The sequence below is a fragment of the Melanerpes formicivorus genome, unplaced genomic scaffold (assembly GCF_026170545.1).
Source record: "Melanerpes formicivorus ecotype bairdi unplaced genomic scaffold, bMelFor1.0.p_v2 SCAF_62, whole genome shotgun sequence".
NCBI lineage: Eukaryota > Metazoa > Chordata > Aves > Piciformes > Picidae > Melanerpes > Melanerpes formicivorus.
The window spans coordinates 960,714-977,255 of NW_027142414.1; the positions used below are offsets into that span (position 1 = coordinate 960,714).

A 16,542-nucleotide genomic window follows, 5' to 3' on the forward strand; every position below is an offset into this window, starting at 1 on the left:
TTCTCACTTGCAACAGTTAGGGAATGCCAAGGTGGCTCTAGGATGCAGCAGAACAGAGATCATTTTCATGCATTATTTTCTAATAAAATCAGAAATTAACCTAGTATTCTCAAGAGGAAAGTCTCACAGAAGGACACATGCATGATCCATCTCTTCCTCCCTACGTAATGGGCAGCACTATGGCAGGCAATAGGAAATACATAGGCTGCTGTTACCATCTGTCCATGACTCGTGAATGGATGCCTTCTGCCGGAACTTCTCTGCCAGGTGATCCAGCCTCTCTAGCCTTCGGATCTCATTCAACAACCACTCCTCATAGCCCTTCTCAGCCTGTTCTAGGCCACCCCAGGCATTGTTTATGTCCTAGAGACAGGGGCACAAGAGAAAAAGGTAGGTTAGAAGGTAGTGGGGTCAGGGGGAAGATCCTTGTCAGCATTCATCTCTATGAGCTACATGGCTCCAGTTGGTTGGCATAGATATGGGATTTTAATTGCAGAAGTTAGTGCAGACAGGTCTGGAAGATGAAGTACCAGACAAGACAAGCAGGACTAGCTGTGTCAGGATATACCTGTCTGCATGAGAGTTCCTCTCAAAACACTTCTCCACATGAAACTTCAATAAAACTCAATTTTGAATTAGAAAAAATGAGAGGCACTCAAACATCTTCTCATAAAGTCACTTGCAAAGAGCCTCCCAGTCTGGTTTAGATACAGAGAAGCAATGATTGCTTGACCCTCTCTTATTAGGGCCTCACTGCAGAATTCCAATGATAGAACAGTTTGCTGTGAGGTGGGGAAGAAATGGGGTCTCATTTTTTAGGAATGGGTTGGATATATGGATGGCCATAGTGGTCTTAGGTTGAAGATTGGACTTGATCTTCGAGGTCTCTTCCAACAGAAACAATTCCATGATTCTATATACGACCAGTTACCCCCACTCACCGAAACCATTTTCCCTTCTGAAGGCATGAAGGCTGGCCTATTGCTGAGCCGCAGCTTGGTCTGCAAAGTGTTGAAGTTTATCTCGAGTTGGCACTTCTCTTGGACCTTGGGGGGCTTGTGCAGGCGGCGGTAGTCCCGAAAGTCCTCCAGCTTCTGCTGCATGGCTTGCATGGTGTTCTCTGGGGCCCGGTTCTCCAACCAGGGGATGGTGCGACGGATCCACTCCAGCAGCTGCAAAGAGCAACAACAAGCCTTGAACTGAAAATTATGTTAAAACTACAGGCGTTGCTCTGATCTCTTTAGGGACCATTCACTTTTATGTTTGCTGTCAGAAAGATTCTGCCACCAGCAGGGCTTTTAAAAATAAAGCTTGCTAGCTTTTTTTGAAAGCTCTTCTTTTGCATAGCTTTCACACAAACAGGACCAAATCATGTCCTCAGATTACACTTAAAGCCTTAGAGTTTTGCTTGACTGTTCCATAACTAAGGATGCTGTAAGCCATATTATGTCCAGAAGAAATTATGATGACAGGAGAAATCAAGTTCCTGCCTCCAGTAACATTTTTCTCACTCTGGCTTCCTTGAATTGATTCCTGCTCTTTGGAATAACCCTCCCTGGCTGACCTTGGTGGGGAGCTGGCAAAGTGCTGATGCAATGGGCACTCTATAGTGTGAGCAGAGTAGCATCCTATGCTTTTCAGACCAGTCTGAAACCGGGTTCATGGATTGTGTTTGCCCTTCTGTTCTCCATCTTTCCCTCTATACTTGTCTTCCACAGTCCAAATTTGCTCGCTTCTGTAGTTTCACAGCTGTTAGTCTGCCAGTCTTCAACCTTCTCAGCTAACCAAAGCAGCCTCCTGCTTGTATCTTAAACAGATTATTTCCAGCTACCAGCAAATGTGCATTTCTTTCCCACATTATCTCTAACTTCCATTCTCTCTGACCCAATTCCTGACTGGTACAGTATATCAACATACAATTTGTATGAAATATATTATGAAGTTGTATAGGTTTGGGGAACACAGGTTAAACCAGCTTGATTTTTTCACACAGTCTCAAGCTGCACCAGGGGAAGTTTAGGCTCAAGGTGAGGAGAAAGTTCTTCAGAGGGAGTTGTTAGCCCTTGGAATGTGCTGCCCAGGGAGGTGGTGGAGTCACCATCCCTGGAGGTGTTCAAGAGGGGACTGGACGTGGCACTTGGTGCCATGGTCTAGTCATGAGGTCTTGGGTGACAGGTTGCACTTGATCACCTTTGAGGTCTCTTCCAACCTTATTATTCTATGATTCAGAGATTCTAATTTTAGCATTTCTATGGCTGCTCTTCATAAACAGAGAAGCTCTAGGCTGCTTTCTATTTTGAAATTGATTGTTCTTGCCTTCAAGGTAAGTTAGATTATTTTTTTTCCTCCAAGCTCAAGGATTCTGCAATTTTGTAGGAAAACATGGGCTGACAGCATTCCCCAAGATTAATTATCAACATTAAATGCAATTCCTTTCCACATACCACCACCCAGAAACCCACAGCACCATGGACACCTACATCACTGGCCAGTTTTTCATAGTCTTCCATGAGCTGTTCATTTTCTTGGTTGACTGCCAGCACCTTGCAGATCCGATTTGCGGCTGTCTCCGCCTGATGAAGAGAAGAAAAACAGGAGAAGGGAAAAGTGTGAGAAAAACCCCAACAAAAACAAAAAACCCAAGCTTGCAGCTTAGCTCCCTGCCACATGCCTGCAAGTGAAGTCTCCTACCCTTGGCTCTAGCAACCTGTCTGCACTTCAAAATAGCTGTCCTGACCTCTCTGCTTTCCATCTGACCTTCTGTAACAAGTTGTTTTTCCCTTCTCAGGTGAAGACATTCCTTCAGAGATTTGCAGCTCTGCTGATCCAAGCCTGTGTGTCGCAAGACAACCATATTTCTGTGCCTTTTCTGAAGCTGTTTCTGTGAGAAGGCATGCTTCCTACCAGAGGGGCCCTGGCTGCCTCTTCACAAAGACAGAGGATTTCTGCCACCACTTCCCCTGCACAGGTGCAACACCAGTAACTGGAGTGGGTATCAAGCTGGTGAGAGTCTCTACATCCTGTAACTTAAGCAGAGTTAATCCACAGACTGGATTTCAGAACATTTCTGATTTTGTTTGGAAGATAAAGTGGTAGCTCCTCCTCTTAACCCTAAATCCTGCCCAGCAGTTTTCATCCAGCTTTCCTTGTATTTCTGGCACTTGTTAGAGGATCACCTCCTGTACCTACTGTACACCTACTATATTTAAGGTCTCAGATTACCCAGAGAGTGGAAAAAAATCAAACTTTCTGCTTACTCTCCCAAAACAAGCCTCATCAAAAAAAGAGCCTGTTGTTACTATCTAGGTTGTTGTTTGGTGGTTTTGGGTTTGGTTTTTTTTTTTCCTTCCCCTCCATTGTAGGACCAAAATCTTGTTCTCTGCAGGAAGCTGAACATGTTAAAACGTGTTGGAATAAAGTAAGGATCAGAAAAATCCCAGCTATGAACTCAGGAGCCAGTCTGCCCTGGAGTACCATGCATGTGTTTGGCATGGGAAACATACAGCAGACTGATATAAAGGTGTATCAGCTCACTTTATCATTATCACAGTAGATGCCATGCCATGAAACCTCAGAGGATGTGACCCTCAAGGCCTTGAAGAATGTGTGATGGGCACAAGGGGCTTGCTCAGCACCTTCTTACAGCTATCACTGGAGCCTGAGGAAGGTGCTAGAGCTACCCACAGGGCCCCTATGGAAGAGTCCTCCTTTCAGAGGCTAAGTGGAGGTGAAGAGGGAGAGGGCACATGCCAACACTACAATAGACCAACCGCAAATGCTGTGTCCTGACTTAAAAATATATGTGGGACTGATGCCAAAAGGTTTTGCTGAGCTTAGAGTTGGCAAGTTTCAACCTTTTCCTATTTTTAAAAGGCCTTTTGTTATCTGTTTAGTCCATCTTCAAGGCCATTTGAGCAAAAAAAGTAAAATAATCTAATTTCTACAGCTGATGTGAGGCAGCAAGAATAGCAATAAAGACATAGGCCACACAGGGATGTATGGATTGCCAAGGTCCCAAGGGATCTGGCAACCTCACTCATTTGTAAGAAGCTGTAGAAACATATATTCAGTCATCTGTCCTTTCACTGAAGTAGGCCAGTTAGGAGATAGATAGATATTAACTAATCTAAAACACAACAGAGGGACCTGTACAGCAGAAAAGGCAATGTAACAATAATAAAACCTCAAGAAACCCAAAACCACCACCACAACAAAAAAAAATCTGCAAAAGGTGCAAACAATGGTTACATTTAAGAGAGCTTTGATCTGTTTTTAACTGAAGTTTGTACTTCAATGGAGTGTTTTTTGACATCCAGAGAAAACTTTCTAGACATGGGACCAAACACTAAGTCAAAAAGACCCTGCTGGAGTGCTACCGTGATGTGCCTAGTGATTGCAGTGAACTGGTCGTGCCAAATGTTTACCTCTGTCATCCCAGGAGAGGAGCTCCCTGCACACTTAGCTTTTTAAACTCTAGGAGCTCTCTGCAGCAGCAGCTAGCTATACAGGAGGAACCTAATTTCACAAAGGCTTATTTACATGTATCTGATGATAGATTTCCTCCAGCTGCCCAAGTTTTTAAATGTGTGTGCATATACATATGCACGTTGAACATCTGTCCAAGCCCTCTGAATGTCAGCAATTATGACATTATTTGTATTATCCTAACTGCTGAAGTGCAGAGAATTTTTCTGCCCTACCAGTACTTGCTTCCCAATGGTTCTTGCCTACTCTATCCCACTGCACTGCTGCTGCAGCAGCAGGAAAGGCTCTGTGGCCACTATCACCGTTAATGTCACAGTCAATGCATTACACTAACCTGCTCTGAACAAAATAGGACCAAAAAGTCCCAATGCCTTTGGGCAACCTCAACAAATCCTTCCCACACTCCTGCTAAATGAGCTGCTCTGAGGTGACAGCAGCCTCAGTGAAACGCTTCCAGGTAAAAGAAGAGTGGCACACTAAAATGTTTACATGAGGCCGAGGCAGCTCCCCCTACACTTTCATCAGTGGAGTGGAAAAAGCTGTTTTGGTTTCCCCACACTGTTAAAAGCAGTGATGCATTTTGGATGCTCACACTGGCCCCAAACAAGCCAGAATCCCTCCAAGGCATGCAGGAGCAGTGAGCTGCATCCCCCTGAGGTCCAAAAGCAGCATGACTGTATTCTCACAGAACCTATATGAAGTGATCATCTTCAGCGCAGCATCATGTATTACTTGCACGCACACAGTGTGGGCAGGACCAGCCCAGGGCATTCCACTCCACATTACACTGCTGTGTGACATGTGTGTGATGCATGGTAGACTCAAAATGGCAATCTGAATAGCCAAAGTAACGCTAATCTCTCTGCTTTTTTTGGTTGTGACTTTTCTGTACTTCTCATCCCTGACTTGGACTGCTTAGGATGGACGTGGAACTAGCTGTCTCTCTAGCTCATGGGTCCAGGTCTCTTCACTGAGAAGGATTATAAAGGGAGGTATTCCCACAGTGTGCTAGACATAGGGGAAGATGTCTGCCTGTTGCTGTCCTCTGGTCTCAGAGGACCTCTCCAGAATATTGTATGCTAAACACACCACCTTAATAAAATGGTAAAAAGTTAGTTAGACATTTTCAACCCAGAAATCAAGTTTACATAAAAAAAAATTATTAAGCCAACCAGTAGTTGCATGCATTTAGTGTGAAAGTAAGAAGCGGTTAGAGAACAAGCAAACCAACCAAAGCAAGTATACCTACAAAGATAGATAGATAGATAAGAAATGGCATAAAGAAAAAGCAGCCATCTACACACACATGTCAGGCTGGGGACCCTGTACCTTCAAAGGCTCAGTATAAGAGAGTGATAGAAGCAGAAAGCAGCTCATGGGACTTCCCCTTCAGGACTGGTGGCAGTAATGAAAAATCTGAATGAGAAATGGAGCGATATCAGAGTAAGTCACCTAACCGTGCGTGAGGTTGTGACACATTACAGCCTGGGCTGGGGCTTTGTACTCAGCAATCACTTTGCGTTGGCCAGGGGGTTGGAATCTGTGTCGAGCAGCAGTTGGCTAATGTATGGCTAGGGTAGCTCCAAAAAGGAGCTATGCTCCTTCTGCAGGGCACACTCGAGTTGCTTACCCACCAGGACTGTTAAAAAAATGAATAAATCATTAAGTCTTTAATCTTAAGTCAGTTAGGCTATGTGAGATTGAAGCCTTAACTGAGAAGCTCCGTCTCTTGTTTTTGCTCTGACTACTGGACTCAGGTTCTGAGGCAGTAAAAGGTTGTGAAAACCTTGTTATCTTTGGAGACATAACATCCACCTAAATTGCTGACGAGAGCACAGGACCTGTTGAACGAGTTTGTAACTCATGGAATGGGCACAGAGAGAAGAGGAAGGGATTGGCAAAGGGGTGCGGCTGCTCTTTCAGTTGGCCAGAACCCTCCTCATATTGTGGTTTGCTGTTTCCTCAATCTGGAGTTCTTCAGGTTAAGCAGACAGCATGGAGCAGTCCCTCAGGGGCACCGAGAAAACAGCAGGCCTTATTACTGGACTGGTGTGAGTTCTGAGGCTACAGTCTTCCTGGGCAAGCATTAGCTGGCTGAAGCTTGCAGCCTGGTCTTAAGGCTTTGTGAATAGCTTGAAAACAAGATTTTAGTGGAAAAATCATGACTAAATAAATTGTGTCCAATGGGCAGGTCTACTGCACTGCTGTGGGACATGCTCCCAGTTCCTTGGAAACAAGACAGTATCAGATAATTTATATGAAATAGGGCAGAACTGGAATCTACTGTCTGTGTTTGGCCTCTGCAAGGCAGCATCAGCATGGTATCTGCATCAATGCTGTGGCCATCAGCACTGCTTTGTGCAAGAGATGGACTCTTCTTGGATTCAAACTTAGACCTCAAGCTGGACAACACATGGACAGTATCTCAAAGAGAAAAGGCCTAGTGAGAGAAATAGCTGTGGCAGGGGGAAACAGGGAGATTTTACACCTACTGGCAATGTGAAGAGTACAGTCTTGAAGTTCAAGTTTTATTATTTGAAAGCCTACGCTCCAGAACCAGCACTGATCTTATGGAAAGGCTGCAGCCCAGCCAGGCTATGGCATGGGAGGAAAGGATCAACCTCTTTCTTCTATTCAAAGGATTACAGGGAATTTGTTGTTTTGGAGGAAGTTTGCCCAAAGGAAAATTGTGACTATTTGGTTCCTCTGAGGACAAGTGTCCTGATGCCAGGCAAAGAGACTTTGGAACAAAGAGGAAGCAGAAGACGGAGGACTGATGTTATGTAAATGAGCAAAGCAGAGGGAAGGAAAATAAGACATATAGGTGGTTTAAGATACAGAGATGAATAACCAGGGAGAAGGAAGGAATGGAGAAGAGTTTGGAAAGCTCAAGGCTTGGTAAGAATGGATTTTGTGGCTGCAGAGAAGTGCTATGCAACCAGCTCAGATGATACAGCCTAGGAATAGACCGCTGACCTAATGGGACTCAGTGTGGAAGGCAGGATGGCAGGTCCAGGAGGATAGGTTGTGATTTTCTGGAGTAGGCCAATTTGATTGTGATACTTCTGGAGGCTCATTGCCTGGCCAGGATGATGCTCATGAGTCACTGAAAGGGTACTGGATCTGTCAGAGCAGACATTCATTCATCTTTTGATGTCAGCTTTACCAATTGCTTTCTCCACCACTGGGGTGTGAGACTGGATGGAAGGAGCAGCTCAAGTCTGAAAGGACATTAACATCACTTCTCCAGCAAGACTACAGACACCCAAAAGCATCACTGGATGCACTGGGCTTCCCTGATAATGTCCTGGGGCAGACGAGGGTCTGGCTTGCTCCTCAGTGGAGAGGTTTGGTGGGCAGGGCAGGGAGAAGGGAGGGGGTTGTTAGCAGTAAAGTCTCACCTTCTGCGCCCCTGAGAAGGCGTGGTAGTAACATGAGACATAGGTCATTATGGCCTTCTCATCCGGCCTTAGCGTGCCTATAATATCTGTGCAGAGAAGGAAAAGAGGTTGAAAGGATAAAGTAAGAAGCAGCACATAGAATAAAACAAAACAGTCATGGGTGGCGTGAGAGAGGGGGAGAAAACTTCCCATCATGCATTGCAGAACAGGCCAAACAGATTTCCATGCGGAGAGCTGGGAACTCAGATCAGAAGGTGGCCAGCAGCACTGGCTTGTGGCTCAAAGCGGCACCCCTCCCTCCCGCCCCCCCAGACCAGCGGGATCCTGAGCTGAGGGTCCAGGCTCTGCACCTTTGCCACTGCAATCATGGGGCCTGGCCCAAGGATGCAAACAGGCTGTTTGTAGGTGAACACCCATGCTCAAGGCCTTTCTGTACGTAAGAAGCTAGAGATCAGAGCCTTCCTACACAGTGAGCTTCCTACACAGTATCTGCTCTGCTGCAACACGCACTGCCTGTTCTTACGGCACTGAAGTATGGGCGGCTGCTTGGGTCTGCCAAGAGATCTTTACAGGGTTTCACCTGTAAAACATTTTCCTTAAGTGACTCCATTACCAACAAGAAACTGGCTAAGTCAGACATAGTAAGGACTCAGCTGCCTGATTTCCATCATGGTGGGTGAGCAAAGATATTGAAAAAGAACAAAACCAGGCACCTCAGTCATCATAAGCAATGCTCTGTTTGCAAAATCACCACAGACTTACTCATCAGGCGTGTTTTGTAAGCCCCAGGTGAGCTGGGAGTGAGTTTGTGGCACAACTTAAGAAAGCAGCAGGTTCAGACCTTGAAGCAAGGGTGAGGGAACCTGCAGCATACATAAGGTGAAAGGATTTTTTGGTATTCATTGAACCCTTCACAAAACCACTAAGTTAGTTCTGTTTCTCCATCTTTGAGAAAGAGGAAAAAAAAGTAATTTAATAGATATGAGCATTGTTTCCAGCAGGGGCAGGCTGCAGTGTCCTGCTGAGTAGACCATCCATGTGGTAATCTCTACCTTTGTGAGACCAAGCATCCCATTCTAGGTCAAATTTCCCAGGAAGAGGGACTGCGGGTCCTCAGTCATCAGGGCAGCAGTTCAGAAGGCAAATGTAGAAGGCAGAGCTGCCCATTCCCTCGACCTATGTATGTGTCAAGGTGCTGCCAACTGCCCCAGGGGAAGTACCGCTGACTACAGGGAAATGGGACCCCTAGCTCCCTTGTCCCGGATACTGTGCCTGGGGCACCACTTTGAGCCAACAGCCAACACCACCGTGAACATAATAATAAAGATGCCTGTAGCTAGAGAGGAGAAAGAGAAAGGAAAAAAAAAATGTTTGGACATTAGCAACGGCACCAGGTGTGCTCTGTGGAGGAAGCTTGGGATCCTGTGATACCTTCTGGGCTCCTGAGAAGGCGTGGTAGAAGCTAGAAACATAGGTCATGATGGCTTTCTCGTCAGGACGGGCAGTTCCAACAATGTCTGTCAAAAAAAACCTCACGTTAAGAGCGTAATCAACTGATGGGAGGAAAGCAAAGGAGGAGGAGAACCACAACTGTCCAGGAGGCCTGCTGGGGTATATGCTTGTCACAGCAACTCCACAGGACTTCCCAGAATTCCCCAGAAGATGTGCGTCTCACAGAAGCCAGGATCACTCTCCTGGTACTCTCACGATAAAACTGATTCCAGGGTCTGGCCAGGCTAATGTAGCCATACATCAGCATGTCTTGTGTCACAGCACTTCATTCTGAGAACATTACTGTGAATGGTGGGTTGAATCAATCCTGGCAGAAGGTCAACGTGGCTTTTATAAGCATATAATGCAATTCCTCCACACAGTTCGTCAGGGAAGATCCTTTCTCCCTTTTCATGCCTTCATTTCCATGCCTCCATTTCAACACAATGATGGCTTGAATTTCAAAAGGCCCTTTCATTAGTTTCAGGGGAAACTCAACACCTACAGAGATCAGAATTGATGGCACGGAGAAATGCACATAAGCTTGAACTCCATGAGGGAAAAGAGTGATTGGGAAACAGCAGTGGGAGCTCCTGCGAGGGGCTGCCTTCATCACTGCTGGCTTTACTAAGATAAGAAGCCAGATTCACTTATTTTGGAGATGGCTTTATTTCCTACAGAATGGAAGGAAGCACTTGAATCTACTACTGGAATCTACAAACTCTGTGATTTTTTGGTGACCTCAGCATGATGAATGCAGGGAAAGTAAGGCCTATCCCCAGGGGAGTGAAATACTGCCTATGAATATGAACATCGTTCTTACCTAAATACAGGCTCACTGGGTTCAGCTGTCCTATCCCCACCCTTCCCACTGTTTCTCTCACTCCCTTATTTAGCAAGCTTTTCAGTGCTTCTCTTGTCCAAACCAAGACTGAAATACAGCTTCTACCTTCAGGCAACCAGCCAACAAATGGTGAACGATTTCAGGCTGTTATTCGTACTTCAAAGTTACAGTCTTCAAAGTCTATTGTCAAGCTGGTCCTGACAAGGCTCTGAAATGTAGTCCTTGCTCTCCCAGTGGCCTCAGGGAAGCACAGTCAGTAGCAAAATCATCTCAGAACAACAGGGATCTCTGCCTTGGTCTCCAAACCCAGTCAGTGAGGGATCTTCATGCCCAACACTTCCAAGTAGTCAAGAAGAAGCCATTTACAATACTAATATCATGCCCCCCAAAAGAAAAATCACCAGCAATGTCAGAAAAAGCCCAGGAAAAAAAATCTGGAGCAAAAGGAATGTAGTCCTACATGATACATTAACTCAGTATTAAGCCTGATTCTTGAAAGGGAACACTTTAAACACAGCCAGGTGTTACTCATCTCTGCCTAGTATGTCAATGCCAAGTTAAGATCTCCACACCAGGCTCAGAAAACTGGGAGGCACACAGGAGGAAAAGGGATGCAAAACACGTGATTCACTGTTCCACCGTAACTTTTTCCCTATCCATTTAGCACGTGGTGATGAAGGAAGCATTCAGAGGTTACTGAATTCTTGTACAAGTCCACCTAGAAAAAGGGGGGAATTTCTTGAGAAAGAGCAAGTTAAAAGACACTGGGTTCTACTTTACCTTCTGCATCCAGCATCTTGGGAATATCCAGATATTTCTCAGCCACATCAAAAGCTGTGTTTAGATTAGTGAGAGGATCATCCTGGGAAAGAAAAAGAACCAGAGCATCAGCATCAACTTCTAACAAGGTACACAGCATTCTGGTCAAAACAGAGCTATTGTACTTGGTTTGGTTCAGGTAAGTGTGCTGTCCAGACAAAACTGCATGAATCCTCCCGTAGCAGGATGAAATAATTAGCTTCCTTTTGGAAGCAGAGCCTAGAGAGTTGTAATATGATCATTAACGTATAGTCTATGCACTTGCAGCAAGAAGTAATAATACATTTTGTCTTCAACCTGAAGTAAAATTAGCTTCACATCACGCTGATAGTAAATGGCCGTACCCCACACTTAAATCTCACACTTCTATTAGGTTTGCAACATCCATTTTAAAGAGCTGCAGAGCAGCGTATCTGCAAGCGACACTAAAATAGTAACAACATCGGCAGCGGTTGCTGTCCTCAGCTAGAGCAGTTTGTTGAACACCAGTTGAGTGGGAAGAGGAGAAGTCTCTTAACATATCTCTAACAAAATAAATACATATGAAAGTACTCATTTTGCCTGAGTGCTGCTTTTCCTCCTGGGCACAGCACATAACTTCTCATTTCCTTAGGGCATTTCTATTCCTGTCTCTGTAAGCCTGCTGGGGCAGGACGTACTTCAGGTGCAGGCATCAATACACAATAATCAAATCCTAAAGGAGGTTAAATGCGACTTATCGCATCATGAGTCATATCACAAAGGTAACTAGATTTTAAAGAGCCATACAAGAGAGTCTGAAACAGATGTCACTGGAAGTGAAAGACCTCTGCAAAGTGTTACCAGCACTTGAACATCATGATTAGCAGCAAGACAACTACCAACTGGTATGAGACCCTCACACAAGCCTGATTCCTGCATTTCCATGATACTTGGTTATGTTGAACAATCAAGTGACTTTTGCACTATTGGTTTCTGCTATTGAGACACGTGGCTTCTGCTGGAGAAAAGGCTGTGCATAAACTGCTAGTGTTTAGTCACCTTATTTACTAAGTGTCTTTCAGAAGAGAGGAAGATGAGGTCATACTCTCCATATTGTCATTTGTCCCACTCACTCTGGGACCCACCTTAAAAATTAGGAAATAAGGATGATAGTTGTTTCACCTAATTTTCATAGTGGCTTCCATGTTCCGTTCCTTTTCTATTTGAGATCATGTGCCTTTACTTATTACTTTGACTTGGAAGATAAAGCTGTGCCTGAACTCTAATCAACAGGCAATTTCCTTTGAACCCACCCAGCATGAAAGATGAAGCTAGGCAGGCTCAGGCAGATAGGGCATGGGTGTGCAGAGAAGTTCCTTTATGGCACTGATCAATCATCATGTAGCCCTCATTAAGTAAGGAGACTAAGCTATTCTGAAAAGCAGTTTCCTGCAGCATTTCCCTAGGAATCAATGCATGTATTAGATTGGCTTCCCCTAGCAGCACCATATTCCTTTGGGTGAGTGTCTCCAGCGGACAGCAACATTTCACCTACAGAGGCCATGAAAACAGACACAACCAATGATCCCTATGGGCACACTGTGATGAAACCAGCAGCTGTCACACATGGCAACAGGGCCCCATCTCAGTGTCAAATAGTACTTTGTCCCTATAATTATATACTCCTAATAGTGACATCAGATCTATCTACCTTTCTATCTGTCTGCATGTCTATCTAGAGATAGATCTATATCCACCTATTCAGAGTTAAGCAGGGGTACAGATGGGATTTTTACTATCTTCCAGACAGGAAAAAAACACACCCTGTGGCATGGAATTATGGGCTGGTACCATTTCACCCAGTTGTCTCCTGTGCCTGGAGAAACCTCTATGAACCCAAAGGGTAACCACGAGCCTTACTTGTGGAGGTGAGACTAGCTGGTATGTAACATTCTTCATTTACTGTGTGTAGACAGGGCCTTAGCTTCATTTAGGAAGGAAAAGTAACAGCCTTTCTTTCACTCAAGCACAGGAGCATCCAGAAGTGCCAAGTGGTAGCTCCCTTCCCAGTTTTACCCCAACCCACATACCATTTCCTGCTTCTGTAGACATATCCCTACTGTTAAGCAAATTCCACCTTATGCTGCCCATGACCACCATGGCACTGCCAATACTAAACACTCTGCCAGGGTGTTAACACAAACACTTCCTTAGCACAGACCCATCTCAACGAACTGTCTGAAGATCTGTCAAGTCTCCCCTGGAGGAAAGGGAGGAGCAAACTCACTGCAGATAGCTTTCTTATCAGTTTTTAAGTAACGCCAGGAGAAATACTGCCAAAGGTTAAAAAGAAATGTTGAGCTGGAAGTTGGGAGAGGTTTCCTGATGGGAAAACTTACTGAGCTTGGGCACTCCCAAAGGAAGGGCTGGAAGTCTTAATATGTAGGAAATTGGAGACTCACCTACATGAAGCCAGCAGATTTCTACTTCATATGTAAGAAAGATGTGTGATCACAGTCTCTCCTGGGGAATGAAGCTAAAGATAGTGCTACTGAAAGCCAGCAACCAAAGTCCAAAGACTATCTCAGAGATGAGCATAGAGCCAAGCCTGAGTAAGACCCTCTTCCCTGTGGGAAAAGCTTTGCCCCTCACAGATCTGCTCATCACTGAGGTGATGTTTCTTTGTGCAAGAGATAAGGTTTTCTCAGGAACTTGTCCAAGACTACAATAGGGTCTCAAGCCCTACAGAACTCCTCCAAACTCCACCTCCTTCAGTTCCAGCTAATCACTATTTAGAAGGATAAAGCAGTAAAGTCTGGCCTGGCACCTCCAAGCCTTACAGTGCAGCACCATGGCTGTGGGCACACCTTAGGAATCCAAAAGCTGCATAACAATCAAAAGTATGGCAACTGTCCCCTGATTTTTCCCACAGCTCCCAGAAGAACACTAACCCAGATGAGGTTCTGCAGAGTTGCTTTGGTTCCCATTCTGCTTATGTGAAGATAGCAATGGTAGAGACATGAAGCAGAGCAGTAACTTGCCAGGCTCTAGCTGGGCCAGTCATGAGGTAAGCTCTAGTCTTACCATGGAGGAATTACACTGTTTTGACAGTGGCAGACAGCAACCTCCCCTGAACAGATATACCCACCTAGCACATTCTCTGCATTTGCTGACTAAAGACTGCTGTGGCTCCTCCTCTTTCACCACAACCCTAACTCATATGGGAATCTTGACTCCCCCTGAAGCTCTCTCCAAGTCCTTGCAGCACACAAGGTTGCCATGGCAATTATTGCAGTGTGACATAAAAAAAAAATATATTCTTCTATTAACTAGCAATCAGAAAAGGAGATGGAGGGGGAGGAAAATTGACAGAAATCAAGCACTTACTGTATCTGCCAGAACTGAAGACACTAGGAAAGAAATCCAACTGGTACAGCTCATGTTTCAGGAATATCTATACCAAATGCATCCAACACAGCAGTAAACAGACCATGCCTCTATATGGATGGGCTATATGAGGGGGTGTCTGAGCCATCAATCAATCATTGTACTTGATAAAAGATCTTAGCTGTGGCTCACAGTTAAGCTACAGTCAGGGGTAAAAGGAGGAAGGGAAGCCCCATCTTCCATATATCCTTTACATGCAGACCACAAGCTGAATCTCGAGATCTTATCTACTGTGAACTGGACAACAAAAGGCTTGCACTGAATAGAAATAGCTGTGGTGACAGGGCATCACAGAATGGCTTAGGTTGGAAGGAACCTCAGAGATCATCTACTCCAACCTCCTCACCATGGGCAGGAATACCTCTCAACTAGACTTGGTTGCTGAAGGCCTCATCCAACTTGACCTTGGACGCTTCCAAGGTAGGGGCACCCTCTTGGCAACCTGTTCCAGAGTCTCACCACCCTAGTACTGAAAAACTTCTTTGTAGGACCTAGTCTAAACCCACTCTCCCTTAGCTTAAAACCATTTCCTCTTGCCCTTATGGTAAGTTCCTCTCCAACCTTCCCATAGGTTCCCTTCAGGTATCTGAGGGCAACTGTAAGGTTCCCGCAGAGCCTTCTCAGGCTGAATCACTGATACCCAGGTGAGCAGACTTTGTGGCCTGGACTAGACAAGCAACTTCAGCTAGGCAGTGCACATAGGCAGTCATGCTTGCTCCACTAATGTAGCTAGACAAGGAAAAATAGCTAGGAACATCAACTCAGTACCAAACTGTGCTGACAAAAGATGCTGACATCTTTTGGTAAGCAGACATGCAGTTATGCTGGCTACCTTTTGCCAGTTTGCACTGCCAATACAGGGTCTGTAGCATAGACACAGCCTCTGTGATGGAGCAGAAAATACTAAAACTACACAAAAATGGTGCCCAACCAGGAGGTTAAACGCAGACCTCTTGGCAGTTTGAACTGAGGTTCACCTCCTTATCTTATACATGTGTGTTTGTGTATACACAGAAACATGACATGGCGAAAGGCATACACAAAAGAGATAACAGGAATCACTCCCTAGAGCTGGAGGAGAACTGGAGATGGACCTCTGATCTACTATCAGCTGTGATAGCTGCTTCTCAGCAGCCTTTCTCACATCTTTCTCTGCAAGGTAAGTCCCCTGCAGAGTCGGGGATGATTCAAAAGGTTTAGGCTGGCTGGTTTGTTTGCTCATCTGTTGTTCAGGAAAGGAGAGAAGTAAACTCCAGGAAGGCAAGAATCAGTTGACCTGAGCCAAAGGGTGGAGAAAGAAGGAATAAAGGAGGAAACAAAGACATAAATAGTCCAGGCAAATACTGTGTTTAGGATCTCTTGAAGGATGAGATCAAAGGGAAGCAAAGAACAAAGGATGATGGTTCTACTCCAAAGAGGATAAATCCCTTCCCATTTACATTGCTTTTGGCTAGGACAATCACCCTCTCTTTCACCTTAAAAGCCTCCAGGCAACATGACCAAATTACTTATCTTCCCTCACTCTTAGGAGTTTGGGTTTGGCTTAGGGCTTTGTTCATCATGTGTGTTCTATCATTTACCCATTTGGGTTTGTCAGATGCATGTTGCTTAGCTGTTTTTATATTCCCAAGATCGGGCACTGAAAAAGTAGTTTGAGTAATACCCTTTTTTATTGCTGCTGTTTATGTAAATAGGTACAGCTTCTCCCCCCTCTTTATTCATCATGTGCTGACTCCACATACGAAAACTGACCAGATCATATAACTGACAGCTCTGTGAGACAGTAAAGACATAAAAGGTTACTGAAAAGCAAATCAGGCATTGTACAATTAATTGCCTCAAGGATGCAGCTCCTTTTATTAACTCATTTGTACATTGCCTATTTGCAATGATCCAAGAGCCCAGGTCTTTTAGTGATGGGCTTCTATTTTTATCTCCCTAGCCAACATCCAGAATGTGTGTTTGATAACACCCAGCCCATGAGATCTGAAGATCAAGCCTTTTTGTGTGACACCACCTCAGTTATGCTCTTGGTGACATCTCATTCCACATGTGCACAGATACAGTGAAACTGGATTTCAGTAGCCTGCAGGA

At 44.9% G+C, this 16,542-nt stretch overlaps 1 protein-coding gene across 5 annotated transcripts in view; it reads right to left on the reverse strand.

Moving 5' to 3' along the window:
- ACTN1 (actinin alpha 1) overlaps nucleotides 1–16,542 on the reverse strand; it is a 94,226-nt gene that overhangs the window by 17,255 nt on the left and 60,429 nt on the right. For 3 of the 5 annotated variants that reach the window (XM_068162076.1, XM_068162078.1, XM_068162074.1), the window contains exons 7-11: nucleotides 11,002–11,083; nucleotides 9,318–9,403; nucleotides 2,481–2,573; nucleotides 942–1,172; nucleotides 216–363 (exon numbers count right to left, since the gene is read on the reverse strand). In XM_068162076.1, the coding sequence (XP_068018177.1) occupies nucleotides 216–363; nucleotides 942–1,172; nucleotides 2,481–2,573; nucleotides 9,318–9,403; nucleotides 11,002–11,083 (640 nt within the window). Of the gene's footprint in view, nucleotides 1–215; nucleotides 364–941; nucleotides 1,173–2,480; nucleotides 2,574–7,886; nucleotides 7,973–9,317; nucleotides 9,404–11,001; nucleotides 11,084–16,542 lie in introns of all 5 variants that reach the window. The other 2 variants (XM_068162077.1, XM_068162075.1) reach the window with 1 other exon arrangement.